The sequence below is a fragment of the Pongo abelii genome, chromosome 19 (assembly GCF_028885655.2).
Source record: "Pongo abelii isolate AG06213 chromosome 19, NHGRI_mPonAbe1-v2.0_pri, whole genome shotgun sequence".
In the NCBI taxonomy this organism is placed as follows: Eukaryota; Metazoa; Chordata; class Mammalia; order Primates; family Hominidae; genus Pongo; species Pongo abelii.
This window is the reverse complement of record NC_072004.2, coordinates 74,125,968-74,141,554: the sequence shown is the minus strand read 5'-3', so window position 1 is coordinate 74,141,554 and position 15,587 is coordinate 74,125,968. Positions and strand designations below refer to the sequence as shown.

General features: G+C 51.3%; 1 protein-coding gene across 3 annotated transcripts in view; it reads left to right on the top strand.

Moving 5' to 3' along the window:
• The window catches only part of MPP3 (MAGUK p55 scaffold protein 3), a 32,724-nt gene continuing 17,137 nt past the window's right edge, over positions 1-15,587 (top strand). The window contains exons 1-12 of one of the 3 annotated variants that reach the window (XM_054537051.2): positions 1-107; positions 398-456; positions 1,268-1,329; positions 1,534-1,652; positions 1,890-1,967; positions 3,100-3,180; positions 3,419-3,556; positions 5,376-5,457; positions 7,384-7,469; positions 9,223-9,297; positions 12,151-12,347; positions 15,098-15,162. In XM_054537051.2, coding sequence (XP_054393026.2) covers positions 1,305-1,329; positions 1,534-1,652; positions 1,890-1,967; positions 3,100-3,180; positions 3,419-3,556; positions 5,376-5,457; positions 7,384-7,469; positions 9,223-9,297; positions 12,151-12,347; positions 15,098-15,162 — 946 coding nt within the window. In that variant the 5' untranslated portion in view covers positions 1-107; positions 398-456; positions 1,268-1,304. Of the gene's footprint in view, positions 108-391; positions 457-1,022; positions 1,136-1,267; positions 1,330-1,533; positions 1,653-1,889; positions 1,968-3,099; positions 3,181-3,418; positions 3,557-5,375; positions 5,458-7,383; positions 7,470-9,222; positions 9,298-12,150; positions 12,348-15,097; positions 15,163-15,587 lie in introns of those variants that run through there. The other 2 variants (XM_054537050.2, XM_063718836.1) reach the window with 2 other exon arrangements.

Here is a 15,587-nt window from a genome sequence, read left to right as displayed (position 1 = left end):
GCGCGGCAGCCGCAGGGAGGGGTCCGGGAAGGCGGAGCCAGCAGCGGCCCTGGCTCGGGGCACTCGCGCGGCTCCCGTTCGCGGAGCACACATCCCGGCGCGACGAGGTAGGAGGCGGCGAGGGGAACGGACGAGGGAGCTGGGCGCCGCGGCGGGAGGGGCGGGAGGGGCGGGAGGCCGGGCCGAGACCCTCCTCTCGTGCTCCCCGGCAGCCTAGCGGCCCACCGAGCCCACCGCGGGAGTCTCAGCCCCGCCCCTCGGCCCCCGCCTCCCTCTTCCCGCGCCGGCCCCGCCGCGCGCCCCCCGCTCCCTGCTGCTCCGCGTCCTTCGGGACCGCCCTCCGAGGTCCCCCGGGGTCGCTGCTCCTGCGGCCAGTGCGCTCCTTGTTCTCCCACAGGTTCCTTCGGAGAGCGAGCGGGAGTCGGTGCTCGGCCTCCTGCGGGGAGCAGCCCGAGGGTGAGTCCGGCGTGGCGTGGCGGGGCGGGGCGGGGCGGAGGCTGGAGGGCCCGGGGCCGCTCTTACGCCTCTTAGTGGCACCGGGGCTCGGCGCTGCGGGCTGGCTCCATGTTTGCGGAATGAATCAATCATGACTCTCCTTCTCCTTTTCCTAAGGAGGACTTTTTGAGGTCCACGTGCTGCAGAGCACCTTTGGAGGGCCTCCTGAGATAGGGGTCCCCCCTCCTGCATAGTGGAAGCCCGACTCCCATTTTTCCCCCTCCTCTCTGCACTCCAGTCTGGAGGCTCTCTTTGGGTTGGGTCTTGGAGGTTCGGGGAGAGGGGGCTTGTAGGCCCAGCCAGGTAGTTGTGGAAGGTGTGTCCCAGCAGGAGACTTGAGCCAGGGCTCTTACAAGGTTACAGTGGAGGGGGCGCGCTGCGGAGGACAGCAGACACTGTCAGGCAGGGTCACTTGGCACCTCCAAGGCCAGCCTGGAAGAGCCTGCTTGAATATGGATTTTGACCCACAACTTACTGAACCCTTCCACGCCGCTGTTTCTTCATCAATAAAATGGGAACATTCGCAGTCATTTCTCAGGACTTTGTGCAGACAAAAAGTTGATCATAGAAATCACCCCACACAATGCCTGGCACATTGAGGACACTCAGCACATCTTAATTTCCTTCCTCTCTGAAAAAAGTAAGCAGAGTTATTTGTTCCCATACTCTCTGTCCACAGCTTGGTCTCAGAGAACACAGTAGATGTGTAGTCAGTTTGTTGAATAAATATGCTTGTTGGAGCTTCAATACCCACCTCCACCCCTTCTCTCAGAATCTGCAGGGAGTGGTCGGGAGGTGACAACGCCAGCATGCCAGTGCTATCGGAGGACTCTGGTAAGTACCTCCCCCGGGCTGGACCTGCCACAGCCCTGAAGACAAGAGCCTGCCTGGCAGCCACCAGGCCCTGGCAGTGAGAGCCTGGGGAGAGAACGTCCTCATGGCAGGACTGAAGTGCTGTTTGAGGCCTCACTCGGGCTCCTCCGGGGCAGGGAGCACCGACTGCATTTGCTATCCTTTGTTTTTCTCACCTCTCCCCAGGTTTGCATGAAACCCTGGCCCTGCTGACCTCCCAGCTCAGACCTGACTCCAACCACAAGGAGGAGATGGGCTTCCTGAGGGATGTTTTCAGTGAAAAAAGCCTCAGTTACTTAATGAAGGTGAAGTCCCACGTCATCCTGCCTGGAAGGGTGTCTAGAGGTCTTTCTAGCTGTCTGTGGCCGTCTGAGGTCATCCTAGTCATCTCCGTGCCCCAGGAAGGCCTTCACTTACGCACTACACAGGACTTTCTCTTATGGTGCCTTGTCAGTGGCCCAGTCTGCTGCCCCAAATGTCCCCACAGCCGTGGGTGGGATGTGTGGTGTCCAGGGTGCATCTGAAATACTCTGTCTTTGCAGATTCATGAGAAGCTTCGCTATTATGAAAGGCAAAGTCCAACCCCAGTTCTGCACAGCGCTGTGGCCCTCGCTGAGGACGTAAGCCCCAGGTTTCTCCTTACAGTGTCCGCCCCACTCCCCACCCTGTAGGGCTCCTTCATCTTGCCTCGTTTGCTTAGTGTGGGGACACCGGGAATCAGGAGCCCAAAGGTGAAGAGGTGTTTTCTTCCCCTGTCCTCCTCCTTCTCTTCCTCTCTCTGGGTTCCCCGAAAGGTGGGGAGGAACCCGTGAGCCTTGGACTGGGCTGGGAGACACTGTGACATGGAGCTGTCCACTTACTGTGTGTTCTTTAGCAAGTCTGTTTTCTCTGCTGTAAAGGAGAGCATTGGATTGGCTCAGCAGTTCCCAAACTGCCCTGAGGACTGGTGATTTGAATAGGTCAATAAGACATTGTATCTGTGCTTTCCTGAAGTCAAGGGACCTACAGTGTGTCCCCGCATACTGGCTCAGGCTTCTCATTTTTTAAAGGAACGCTTCTTAATTTCTTGTAGACCTAGTCGTCTGTGTTGTGTGGTTGGGGAAAACCCATTCTGGTTGATTACTAAGATCAGTTCCTGAATAAACTCACCTAACCCCAGGAGACTGGGGAGGGATGAGTGCAGCCTGTGGGTGCAGAGCCCTGGGCCCTTCTCCACTGTGGAATGTGATTAGGGGCACATTAGATTGCCTGGCTCCCAGGCTCAGCGCTGCCTGTCCCACCAGCTCTGTGATGTTAAGTAGGCCACTCAGCCTCTCTGAGCTCCCATTTCCTCATTCATAAAATAGCATCTGAGAGCCAGGTAAGCCCAGTTTCAAATCCTAGCTGTGCTGTATATGAGCTCTGTGACTTCGGGCAAAATATTTAATCTCTTTGAGTCTCAGGATTCTCATCTGTAAAATGGCAAAGTAACAAGACCCTCTGCATCAAGTTGGTTGCCAGGGTTCAGTGAGAAGATCCACATAAAGCAGAAAGCACTTAGGGCTTAAAACAGTGGCTCCTTAGATGATGGCCCCATAGAGCTGCTCCTGACCCCTGGTGTGATGTTCCCAGGATCATCGTCGTCGGGTGGCTGAGGGTCTGGTGTGCCCCTGGGGGCTGCAGCTGGGTGGGCCTTTCCAAAGAGGAAGGACCCAGCAGATGTGGGGCAGGGTCACCTCCAGCCATCAGTGGCGCCTGTCTCATTCTCTGCAGGTGATGGAGGAGTTGCAGGCCGCCTCTGTGCACAGTGATGAGAGGGAGCTGCTCCAGCTGCTGTCCACCCCGCACCTGAGGGTAGTCACACACAGCCCCTGCCCAGCCATGCCTCTGGGTCTCCTGGGATGGGGGCGGAGGGAGCTCTCCTTGTGAGGCTGAGGAGTGGAGACTTCTGAGGGAGCGATCCTCAGCACTAGTGTCTGGGCAGTTGTCTCTCTGGCATGGCGTCTGCCACCCTCCAGACCACCGGCCAGCTGCGGCCTGCTGACCCTGTGAGAGGCGGGCCAGCCTTCCTTTTCTCTGACTTTCCCGGCAGGCTGTGCTCATGGTACATGACACGGTTGCCCAGAAGAATTTTGACCCTATTCTCCCGCCTCTGCCTGACAATATCGATGAGGATTTTGATGAGGAATCGGTGAAGATCATCCGCTTGGTGAAGAACAAGGAACCCCTGGTAGGTTCTGCTGTCTGCCTCTCTCTAACCCACTCTTCCCCTGCCTCTCACCCCCACCCAGAACACTGGACAAGACCCTCCCCGAAGTCTTCAGAGTGAGTGACGGCAGCTTTGCCGGGGCTGCTGCTCATCCCTGTGGTGCCTCTGTGTGCAGGGCACCCCTTTCTCTAGGTGGATACAGCCTCTCTCAACTGTGGCCAACCCCCTTTGTGTAGTTAATAACCTGCACAATTGTACAGGGTGACCCTGATCATGCTTTAAGCCAGAAATGGACAAACTACAGCCCAAGGGCCAAACCCAACCCACAGCTTATTTTTTAAAATAAAGCTTTTTTGGAGCACAACCAGGCCCATTCACTTACAGATTGGCTGTGGCTGCCTTTATAGTGTAATGGCAGAGTTGAGTCGTTGTGACAGAGACTGTGTGGCCGGCCTAAAATATTTACATGTGGCCCCTTATAGAAAACGTGTGACAATGCCTGCTCTGAATGTTGAGGAAGCACAGGGCATTCCTCTCCCCAGCAGACAGATTGCTATCACTTTGGTCCTGGTTCAGCATTGATTTACCGAGCAAAGGGACAGCGTTGTTTATGAGATGCACAGAAGTGGTGGAAGCCCAGAGAATTGAGATTGGCTCCAGAGGATCCCACAGCTGGCATTCTCTATTTCCAACTTTCCCCAAATGACCTCCGACGAGCCTCTTCTGCAAACGGACGAGGATCTCTCCTCTGCCTGTTTCCTCACCTGTAAAATGGAGCGGCCATCCATTGATTTAGCAAACACATTGTGAGCCCTCCTATCCAGGCTCTGTATTGGGTGCTGGCAGTTCAGAGCTGAATAAATGATGGATAGCGATGCTGGAAAGTTCTCAGGTCTGGGGGGCTAGAAGTCCTGGGGTTCTTAGTTGATGGCCTCTCTTTCTAGCAATAATTATCTTACGTACTTCAAGTAGATGGCACAGATGATGTTAACAATAAGTGTGCAAATGTGTTTGCAGTTACAGCCACTCATAAGTGGTTAACATATGTTGAGTGCTTACTGTGTACTAAGTGCCTTGCGTGGAATCCTTGCAACAACACTGTGAGTTAAATGCTGTCCCACATCTCACAGGAAACAGGCTTGGAGAGGATAAGAGATTTCCTTGCGAAGGCCACATGCTTTTTGTAAACGGCAGAACTGTGTTCACACCCAAGGCTGTCCAGCCCTAGAGCTTAGCTCTTAAGCTTTCTGCTGTCCTGCTGCAGTCCGGCCTGTGTGGTGCAGGAAATCGAGGGCTCATTAGTGCCTTTCTCATCCTAAGTGTCATCTCTGCTGTGCTTCTTGGGCCAAGTCCTGGTCCCGAAGCCCTGGCTGGGGTGCATAATTGGTTTCCTTCAGCAGCAGCAGAAGGCCCAGTAACCCTGTGATTGGGTAGAGGCAGGGTGAGAATTAGCTGGCACGTATCATCCTCATTATTAAATGTCTTTGCAAGTGGTAGGAACTGTGATATGACAGAGATGTGATGGAGAATGTACTGGATTTGGCATCACAAAAAGCTTTCCCCTTTACCAGCTGGGTGACCTTGAGGATATTTAACTTCTCTGAGCCCCAGTCCCTCATCTAAAATGTTGCAGCGTTATTGCGCCTTGTAAACTGTAAAGTGCAGGGCTGTATTAATGGGGGATGTTGGTTTTGTTTTGTCTTCAGCTTTGGGAAGGTCCCCACTGATCTCTCTGGACTGTCAGAAGGAGGGACTGGGGAGGCTGTGTTGGGCCCAGAGAGTAGGGGTCTGAGGTTTGGAGCTGCTGCTTAAGAACCTGTCTCTTCTGTCTCGGGTTCAGGGTGCCACCATCCGGCGGGACGAGCACTCAGGGGCTGTTGTGGTGGCCAGGATCATGCGAGGAGGCGCAGCAGACAGGAGCGGTGAGTGGCGGCAGTGCAAAGCTGGCCCAGCCCCGATCATGGCCATTGTTCCAGAGCCCTCCACCTTTGCTCATAGGTCCCCTTACCTCCCTCCTATCAGGTCACCTGTTTGGGATTTGCTTTGCTTTCTGGGGTTGTGGCTGGAATTCTCATCTCCTTCCCAAGTCAGTAGAAATTTTAATAGAAAATATAGGCCAGCTGGGCATGGTGGCTCACACCTGTAATCCCAGCACTTTAAGAGGCCGAGGCGGGCGGATCACTTGAGGCCAGGAGTTCGAGACCAGCCTAGCCAACATGGCGAAACCCCATTTCTAGTAAACGCACAAACCTGGGAGGTGGAGGTTGCATTGAGCCAAGATCATGCCACTGCACTCCAGCCTGGGCAACAGAGTGAGACTGTCTCAAAAAAAAAAAAAAAAAAAAGCCGGGCATGGCGCTCACGCCTGTAATCCCAGCATTTTGGGAGGCTGAGGTGGGCGGATCACCTGAGGTCGGGAGTTCGAAACCAGCCTGACCCATACGGAGAAACCCCATCTCTACTAAAAATACAAAATTAGCTGGGCTTGGTGGCACATGCCTATAATCACAGCTGCTTGGGAAGGCTGAGGCAGGAGAATTGCTTGAATCTGGGAGGTGGAGGTTGCAATGAGCCGAGATCGCACCATTGCACTCCTGCCTGGGCAACAAGAGTGAAACTCCATCTCAAAAAAAAAAAAAAAGAAAGAAAAAGAAAGTATAGGCCATGCACGGGTGGCCCACACCTGTAGTCCTAGCTATTCGGGAGGCCCAGGCAGGAAGATTGTTTGAGCCCAGGAGTTTGAGGTTGCAGTGAGCCATGATTACACCACTACACGCTAGCGTGGGCGACGCAGTGAGACCATCTCAAAAAAAAAAAAATATATATGTATATATATAATAGTCATAGTCATGGAGTACTTTGGGATGATTGAGAAGAAGCTCATGCGTTGGTTTAGTCCAAGGACTGTGACAGTTAAGAATATAGCATGGGCTTGCGGGATTACTAACTGTGGGACAGGGATGACACCCTTCCCCACCACCCCAGGTCTTGTCAAGCTGCTATTACAAAGAGAATGTTTGTGCCCCAGATTCATTTGGGTGGAAAGGTTGAGAATCACCGGTGTGTCGAAGAGCTACTAAGCTGGGAGACAAACCTCCTGGTATAGGGGAATGTTACCCCCAAAGTCTGGGGGGGGTCATCGTTGCAGAGAATCCTAGACCAGCACTTTGCAAACATTAAAGAGTACACGAATTCCCTGAGCATCTTGTTAAAATGCAGACTGATTCAGCAGGTCTGAGCTAGGCTGAAGATTCTGCACTTTTAACCCGCCTCCAGGTGATGCTGATGCAGCCAGGCCAGTGCCTACTTTGAGTAGCAAATAGGGCCCTAATATGCAGAGACATTAGTCATTCAGGCAGAGGCTCATAGTGTGTTTACACTCTTAATGATGTCTTCATTGGTGCCTTTGTCTTTCCTTATTAAGACTTAAGAACGCCATTCTAGGAATATATCTGTAAACCTAGGAAAGCAAAGAGTTAATGATAATTTTAAAGAAGCAGAGGTTATAGCAAAAGGAACACAGGCTTTCTACATCAGAATAACTGTGTTTGAATACTGGCTTCATTATTTCTTAGCAATGTGGCCTTAGGCAAGCTGCTTGATCTTCCTGGGTCTCAGGTGCCAACTTGTGAATTGGAGATTTTACTGGGTGATTTGAGCCCTCCATGCTGAGTGAGGTACCCAGCGCTTAGCGGGGCTTAGTTCGCCCCAGTCCCACCCATCAACTTTAAACCTTGAGTTGGCCCTGCAATGGGCTCCTCAGGCTGGCCCCTGTGGTGCTTGGAGCTCTGAGCGAGGGGTGCTCAGGTCCTCCTCCTGTGCTGATGGTCAGTCCCTGTGTCTCCTAGGCCTGGTCCACGTTGGAGATGAGCTCCGAGAAGTCAACGGGATTGCAGTCCTGCACAAGCGGCCCGACGAGATCAGCCAGATTCTGGTCCGTGCTACAAGCCTGCTAGGGATGTGCTGGGTCTTCAGACACCCAGAGCAAGGCACTTCCTGGAGCCAGGACAGATTCTGGCTTAGCCTTGCTGTTGTTCTGAGGAGGTGGCAGGCAAAGTGGCCTTATGGTGTGCCCCTAACAGTGTGCCCGGGGTATGGGGTGGCGGCAGGAGGAGGGGAACTTCCCTTCCATCTGCCTCTCTTAGACCCTCTCCTCAGCATAGCCTGCCTTCCTTCCCCTGGCTCCCTTTCACATGGCCCCTCCTGGGTCCTGGATCCTGGTTGTGAATCCTGGCTCTGCCTCCTTCCAGCTGTGCAACCTTGGACAAGCCATCAGATCATCTGAGTTTCCATTTCCTTTCCTTTAATGTTGGGATAGAGATTCTTTCTCAACCAATGTGTGGTTATCATTGGGATGCTAACATCTGGAAAAGGGTAAAGCCCTTCAGAAGTGTAAGGGGATTTTAAGGTATTAAATGCTTGGCTGAAAACAACCTCCATGGTCCATTCTGGGGAGTTGAAGTCAAAACTGAAATTGTGAAAAGCCCCAATCATAGCTTGGTCCCCTTTATCCTCAGGATTCCTCCGCTGACCTGACACTTTGCTAACTTCTGATGGTTTTGGGGGCAGAAACAGGATGAGATCTGAAAAGAGGAGGCCAACTGTTTAAAGCCCTCTCTGGGCTGGGCTTGGTGGTTCACACCTGTAATCCCAGCACTTTGGAAGGCTGAGGCAGGTGGATCACCTGAGGTCAGGAGTTCGAGACCAGCCTGGGCAACATGGTGAAACCCCGTCTGTACTAAAAATACAAAAAATTAGCTGAGCGTGGTTGTGGGCCCCTGTAATCCCAGCTGCTTGGGAGGCTGAGGCAGGAGAATTGCTTGAACCCAGGAGGCGGAGGTTGCAGGGAGTCGAGATCGTGCCACTGCACTCCAGCCTGGGCAACAGAGCAAAACTCCATCTCAAAAAACAAAAAAACAACAACAAAATAAAGCCCCCTCTGTAGAGGATGCAGATTGCAGGCAGGCCTTTCAGTCCTTTTGCCCAAGCTTGCTTTTTTGTGGCTTTGGGTGCCAACTTTCTTGTGCTCCAGAGCAAGGGTCTGGGCTTTCTGGGTAGTGGAGAGGCCAGGAGGTGATTTTTGGGCCCTGCTGTCCTGGTCCGACTGCATTCTTCCTTGTTGGGCCCCTGGCATTGCGCTGCAGGGTCTCTATAGATGGGGGTGAAGGGAGCTCCTAGAAAGCTGGGCATGGCCTGAGCTTGGGGAGATGGAAGCAAAGAGAGAAGTATTAATCAGAGACCAGCCCCAAATCAGGCAGGAAAGAGGCAAAGGAAACCAAAATGGGTTGTTCAGATGACCCAAGAGAAAAGCAAGGAAGGGAGCCCTCTGGGGCCCTAGCAGTCAGGAGGGATGGAGAATTGGAATTCAACACGTAGTGTCCTTGGGTTCTCATGGAAAGTCTTCCATCCCTTTGTCTTTTGAAAATACAGTTACCAACCCCCCACTGCTAAATTTGAACTGGCTTAAAAATAATAAAAATACTAAAAAATACAAAAACGTACAGTTACTTGGTTACTGAATTTTGTTTTAGTTCATTCAACCAGGGCACCATCCTAGAAGGGTGGGCCTCAGGGGAGGCTGCAAGTCGGACTTTCTGAACATCAGTTTTTAGGCCTGGGAAGTAGGAGTTGAACTCTTGGAGGGTTAGACCTGGTAGGCGAGAAGCTTCTGTTCTCTTTCGTTTCAGGCCCAGTCCCAGGGATCCATCACCCTAAAAATCATCCCAGCCACCCAGGAGGAAGATCGCTTAAAAGAGAGCAAGGTATGGGGAGGTGGGTCCGTGGTGCCCTCTCTCAGCTTGAGAGATGCAGCTCGCTGGCTGGGGGCTGGATCCAGTCCAGCCTCTTGTAACAGTCATTTGGGAGCAGATCATAGATCTGATCCTAGTAATCTGTGCCCAGTGGAGGACTTTAATTCCGTCACAAAGTGATTCATTTGTTTGTATCCTGCCTCTTTCTAAACAGGATTTGACGTGACTTACTAATAAAAGACAAGGTTATTTTAATTGAAATAGAAACTCAGGGCCATGAAGAGGAGGAGAGGGTACCAAATGTGCTGAATTCTGAACCAATTAAGTAACTGCTATTTGTTTAATTGCTGCTGAGCCTGCCTTATTTGGTCACCTCCTCTGTGCCAGGCACTCTGCCAGATGCTGGAGACAGGGACTCTTGGTAGCTTCAAGGCTTCCTGGTGCAGAAGGGCAGCAAGTCTTTCATTGCTATGTGATAAGTGCTTTGCCAAGATTCTGTACAAAGAGTTACAGTCATCCTAGAGGGTGTCACAGAATGGGGGTGTTGGAACTGAGGCCTGAAGAAGGTAAAGACAAGTAGGACCTTGGTGGGGTCTGCCCATACAGAGGCTCCCTGGCACTCTGGGGAGGAGCACGTTAAGGGCAATGTGGTGGGGCTTTGGGGGGAGGATGGTGGTGGGTTTTGCTGGGGAGGTGGGTTAAGCCTATGTTCTGAATGGCCTCGAATGCCTTGTTAAGGGTTTTGGCATAATCCTTGCTTAGTTTGGGGCCTCTTAGAAGCTGACCCTGAGACAAGGATTGAATGCAAATGGTTTATTTGGGAAGTGGCCCCAGGAAATAGCAGTACAGGACTGGGAAAGGGAAGACAGCCGATCTGACTAACGGTGTGTTATCAAGCAGGTTACCACTATGGGCAGCTGGAGCTTAGTCCTGCTGGAAACTTGGGGAACTACTTCTTCCCCTGTAGAACACACGCCTCCATCATCCCACCCAGGGGCCCTGGGAGCTGGGCGATCTATATACCAACTCCTGCCAGGCTGCACCCAGGGAATTAATTCCTAGTAACTTCTGCCTGCTGGACTAGAGAAGAGTAGGTTCCAGTGGCCAGAGAAAGTAAGTCCTTAGGCAAAGAGATGCAGGTGCTGGCAGCTGGAAGTCAGCCCAAGCTGCACTGAATGGTCCAGCCCTGGGGCATATGGGAGGGCATCCCACAACCCAAGAGATAACAGCTTATTATTTTTTTTTTTCTAGGATGGGAGTGGTGCAGTTATATTTGTGTTTTAGAAAGCTCCCTGAGGCAGCCACGGCGGGGAGGGTGGAGTGGGGAGAGGTTGGAGGCAGGGAGGCCTGGTAGAAGACTCTTGTAAAAGCCCAGATGAGACATTATTAAGACCTGAACTGTGAGATGGTGGTTGATGAGATAGAGAGGAGGGCATCACTTTGATTTCACAGTACATTTGGGTATGAGTTTCCTGGCAGCCAAGGCAAAAAGGAGAGCATAATGAATTACATCCTGTTGAGCAGAGAATGGAAGGAAGCATGCCAGTTTTTCAAGATTGATTCCCATACCTGCCTCTCAGTACTTAATGCATGAAAGAAGAGACATTACAGCATCTAGCACAGAGGAGATGTCAGTCGATACTTTGAAGAATGTGGATTTGTAGTGGACTACATCTTCAATGACGGTTTTTTACAGCAAGTGAAGAAATAATCTTTATATAGCTGTTTCTTATTTGTGCTCTTTGGTTAAATCCCAGGGCATAATATTTCCTCTTACCTGGTGGAAAGTGATTCTTCCTAGGACAAGCGAATGTGGTCCCCATATGCAACTTTGAGGGTTCTGACTTGAGGAACCCTCTTTGAGGAAGAGAACTTGGTTTTCCTAAAGGACAAAATGAATAGCCTGTCCCCCAGCCCATCCTTCTTGAATATTTCTTCTTGATCCAGATGCTTGATTTGGGCTGGCCACTTAAGATTACACTCTTCTGAGTGCTTAGGACCCTGGTAACATCTGTGGCTGGTTAAGGGCATCTGTCCCCACAACATATACCAGAAAGTCCTTACTATTGTCTGATGGAATATTTTCTGGTTGGCATATAAAGGTATACAGTTTGTGTCTGTCTGAGGAAGACCCTTGATTGCTTTTTTTTTTTCCTGTTTGCCACTGAAGTGATTGGGCCCTAATGGTCTGAAAATAGAAATAAATAAAATTAACTATGCCACTAAATTATCGAAGAGAACAGGGAAGTGTGAAAAATGCTGTGTCCTCACACCATCTTCTCCAGGGGGGAATTAGGGCTTGGCTGAGTCTATGGCAGATGAGGCAGGATTGAGCCGTAAGAGCTGTGGGTGTCAATTACCCAGTGAAAAGTGATGGTGAGGAGTCAGTAACAGTAGTTTTGTTGATATTTGTGTTCTTACCCAAACATCTAGATTACTTATATAACAGATGGCTGCTGCCTTCCGTCAGCGCAGTTGGCGTATCAAAAATAACACTTGAGTTAGAAATTGTGCTTGCCTCTACTTTTTGTTCCCAGGATTAGTTGTTGCTGTGTGTATGCTAAGAGGCTGTTATGAGGACAGCTGGTCAAGTAAATAAGGAAATATTTAGGTGGGAAAGAGACATTCAGTCATGGGGCCTATTAATTTTCTGATTCTTGATGGACTTCCTGACTATAGTATCCCAAATGGTTGAAGAACAGTTAAGAACATATGTGCAGTGTATTTCCAAGTAGCTTTCTATTCGAAAAGCCACTTGGTCCTCCTAAGTGTGGATGGTCGTTGTCATGGGGCCTTTTATGTGACAATGACCTGTCTGTGCTCACTTGGGGGAAGGGCCGCCTCACCAGAGCCCTCCTTGTGCAGGTGTTCATGCGCGCCCTCTTCCACTACAACCCTCGGGAGGACCGGGCCATCCCTTGCCAGGAGGCGGGCCTGCCCTTCCAGTGCAGGCAAGTCCTGGAGGTAGTGAGCCAGGATGACCCCACGTGGTGGCAAGCCAAGCGAGTCGGGGACACCAACCTTCGAGCCGGCCTCATCCCCTCCAAGCGGTTCCAGGAGAGGTGGGTCTGGGGTGTGTCGTGAAGGGCTGGTTCCAGCGTGGCAGAGGGACAGGTACATTGCAGATCCCCAAGTCTCTGTCCTCACAGCCAGAGGGGCCTGCTGAGCGTTGTTCCCCCAAGGTAAGTACCAGTTGCACTTGTGTTTGGTCTTTGCCCATAACTAGTAATGATGGTTATTTGAGATTTAAAGGAATCTATGGAAATTTATGTTATTAAGTTAATATGTGTGTGTGTATATGTGTGTGTGTGTATTTTTTTTTTTTTTTTTTTTTTTGAGACAGAGTCTCACTCTGTCACCCAGGCTGGAGTGCAGTGGCGATTCTTAGCTCACTGCAACCTTCACCTCCTGGGTTCAAGCAATTCTCCTGCCTCAGCCTCCCGAGTAGCTGAGATGACAGGCGTGCACCACCATGCCTGGCTAATTTTTGTATTTTTAGTAGAGACAGGGTTTCGCCATGTTGGCCAGGCTGGTCTCAAACTCCTGGCCTCAAGTGATCCACCTGTCTTGACCTCCCAAAGTGCTGGGATTACAGGCATGAGCCACTGGGCCCAGCCTAAGTTAATGTATATTTTATAATGCATGCTTAGAGAATGCTGAGAAATAAAATATAAAAACACAGAAGAGAGGCTGGGCATGGTGGTGGCTCATGCCTGTAATCCCAGCACTTTGGGAACCCGAGGCAGAAGGTTCCCTTGGGCCCAGGAGTTCCAGACCAGCCTAGGCAACATGGTAAGACCTTGTCTCTACAAAAAATAAAAAATTAGCTGGGCATGGTGGCACACACCTGTTGTCCCAGCTACTCGGGAGGCTGGGGTGGGAGGATCACTTGAGCCCAAGAAGGTCAAGGCTTCAGTGAGCTGTTATCACACCATTGCACTCCAGCCTGAGTAAGAGTGAGACCCTGACTCAAAAAAAAAAAACAGAAAAAAAACAGAAGAGGAGGACTATGAAAGAAAATTCACCACATCTCACCCCTATCTAAACTGCATAGTTTATTTCTTTACTGTGCTTTTTATGTGAGTGTTGCATACAGAATTTGGGGTCTTGCTTTTTTTTTTTTTTTTTTTTTAAACATTTTTGGCATGAGTATTTTCCATATTATAGCATCGTTTTTGTAGTGTGATTTTAGTGGCTGTATACTAACTCATCAGGAGCTGTGCCATTCATTCCTAGGCGGCAGGTATTTAGGATGAATTGAGCTGGCATGTGCTGGGCATCTTGTGGGCTGCTGTGAACCCAGGGTTTCTGTCCTGGAGGAGCTTACAGTTCAGTGGAAAAGCCAGACACTCTTCAAACACACAATTTTTATAAACATGATGGGTGCAAGGGAGGAGGACATGGTGCTGTGTGAGTTCATATTAGGAGGCTGCGCCCTCATCCAGGAATGCAGGGAAGGCTTCTGGGAGGAACTAGCTAAGTGATTTCACTGCTTTCCTGTGGCTGCACTTCTATTAGATTGTTCCCAATTCTTCACTTTTATAAAGCTGCAGTACTTACCTTGCACATAGACTGTTCCTCATGTTTCAAATTATTTCTTTAGACTTCCAAGAAGGTCAGTCTTGGGTCAGAGGGTGGCAGTTGTGACTACCACTGTGGGTTGTAGCCCTCACATCTTTTGGTGTGTGGACTGTGGTAAGGACAGAACCTCAGGGTTCACCCATTTCAGTGGCCCTCAAGGTGTGGCCCCCTGGCCGGGGGCTTCGGCGTCACCTGGGGACTTGTTAGAAATACAGATCCATGGGTCCCGCCCAGAAACCCACATTCTGACAAATGTTCCAGGCAATTCTGAGGTGCTGAAGTCTGAGAACAAAGCTCTGTCTGCTCGGGAACCCCAGACCCATCTCCATTTTAGGGTTCACAGGTCTTGGCAACATCTTACCAGAGGATGTGGGGGAGAGCTCTTCAGCTGCATTTTTTTTTTTTGAGACATAGTTTCACTCTGTTGCTCAGGCTGGAGTATAGTGGTGCTAGCTCAGCTCACTGCAACCTCCGCCTCCCAGGTTCAAGCGATTCTCCTGGATTCTCCTGCCTCAGCCTCCTGAGTAGCTGGGATTACAGACGTGCACCACCATGCCCAGCTAGTTTTTGTATTTTTTAGTAGAGAACGGGGTTTCACCATGTTGGCCAGGCTGGTCTCGAACTCCTGACCTCAAGTGATCCTCCCGCCTCGGCCTCTTAAAGTGCTGGGATTACAGGTGTGAGCCACCACACCCGGCTCTTCAGCTGCATTTAAATGTGGAAATCTAGACACCTCTGAGAGCCCCAGCTCTCCCTCATAGCCACATTGGACAGTCTGCCCGGGCTGAGCCTTCTGCTGAGGGGAAGGTGTTAAATTAGGGTCACTTCTGTCCTCGGCCTCTCCTGGGAGTCGTTCTGCTAATTCCCAGCTCCCTCAGAGATGGGGAGGCTGGGGAGTAGAGAAGGGGCTGCCTCTCCTTAGAAATTGGCCATAGGAGAGTAATGACGAGCTGAGGATCGTATACCGGGCTGGATCCCTGTGTGGCCATCTTGAGCTGGATGAGCTATTTCTGGAGCAAGAGACTCAGTTTCTTCCTCCTGGTGAGCCAGTGAGCCCTGTGAAAGTGTTCCCTTCGTTGGAACTTAGTGCGAAGCAGGAGGCCCTCAGAGTGTCCAGTGTGTGCCCACCTGTGGGATCCAGGCCTTGGCTTCCCAAGTTTTCCAGAAGGTTCCTTTCAAGTGGTTCTCTGGCCCAGCTCACGGGCCCGCCCATCCCCTTGTGTCCCTGCAGACGACTAAGCTACCGGAGAGCCGCGGGCACCCTGCCGAGCCCCCAGAGCCTCAAGAAGCCCCCCTGTGAGTAGATTGTCAGGGATGGCACTCCAGGGAGGGCCCGGGGTTAGGGCGAGGGAGGATTCAGGCTGGGAAGAAGCAGGCAGTGGGCTGGAGGGGGCATCAGGGATCTTGTCTGAGCTCATGGACTTCAGAGGAAGGAGGGGGTGGGAAGTAGGAGGTGGGGGGCAGCTAGTCCCTGGAGAGGAGCTTGTATATTTGGAGTCCATAGATGATGCTGGGGGGTATGTTAACAGCTTTCCCAAAATGATGTGCAGATGTATGTGTGTTCACACGTGTGTGCATGTGCGTGTGAGGATCCACAGCTTTCATTAGATTCCCAAGGGCTCTCTGACCCTGAAAATGGAAGCAGCACTGGCGTTGGAAGGGAATGGAGAAGGCCGTGTGTGACCCGGTGCCTCTGGTAGGGCTGCCAGGTTGCCAGACTG